At 65.5% G+C, this 800-nt stretch overlaps 1 protein-coding gene across 1 annotated transcript in view; it reads left to right on the forward strand.

Moving 5' to 3' along the window:
• Window positions 1–121, forward strand: part of REG4 (regenerating family member 4) — a 3,813-nt gene extending 3,692 nt beyond the window's left edge. Inside the window, 1 exon segment of the mRNA XM_014309324.1 lies at window positions 48–121. Coding sequence (XP_014164799.1) covers window positions 48–121 — 74 coding nt within the window.
• The last annotated feature ends 679 nt before the right edge of the window (window positions 122–800 follow it).

The raw sequence follows: 800 nt of genomic DNA on the forward strand, positions 1-800 counted from the left end.
CCGTCCTCGCCGTGGCCCCGCCATTCCCCTGCCTGTCTCTCCCGCAGACTTCTCCGTGTGGTCCAGCGCCGACTGCTCCCGGCAGCATCCCTACATCTGCAAGTTCTACCCCTTGCACTGAGCGCAGCCCCGGCCCGCGGCGGACCCCGCGCCGGCGGCGTTCCTCCCGTGCCACCTCCGTGTCTCTCCCCGCAACTCCTATAAATACATCTTATAAAAAAAGAAGCATGCAAGTGCTGTGTGAGCCTGGTGCTGGTGCAAAGCCCTGGGCTGCCCCGTGAGAGGGAGAGAGACGGGCTCTGCCCCGGCTCCCCGAGCTTCCCGGCTTCCAGAGGCTTCTGCGCTGCCGGTGCGGGCAGAGCTGTTCGGGGATGTGTCCCCAGGAGCTGCGGGGACCGTCGCTCTCCTGGCTGAGCACTCGGGTTTGCTCGTACCAGCCCTCGGGTGCCAAACACCACGGGCGTCCCTGAGGAGCAGGTGCGGGGACAGGAGTGTCCCCAGAGCGCAGACACGGAGACTGGGACACAGACGTGGGTGGGGACGGGAGCTGTGGTGGGTGTGCAGGCATGGGGACAGGTGATCCCCCAGGTGCAGACAGCTCCACAGGGCTCCGGGGCCTGCAACACGGCCCCATGGCCATGTTGACAGCAGCACTGGGACCAAAGGTCCCTTTTGTGCCACTGTTATCTTGCCACGGGCATCACGTGGCTGTTTGCTCTGCTGTTTTGGGAAGGCTCTGCCCCCACCCAGCTCACGAGTTTTTGCCCCCCCCCAGAGCTGCGGCACGTGTGAGGCTCGGA

Source organism: Geospiza fortis, unplaced genomic scaffold (genome assembly GCF_000277835.1).
Source record: "Geospiza fortis unplaced genomic scaffold, GeoFor_1.0 scaffold5, whole genome shotgun sequence".
NCBI lineage: Eukaryota > Metazoa > Chordata > Aves > Passeriformes > Thraupidae > Geospiza > Geospiza fortis.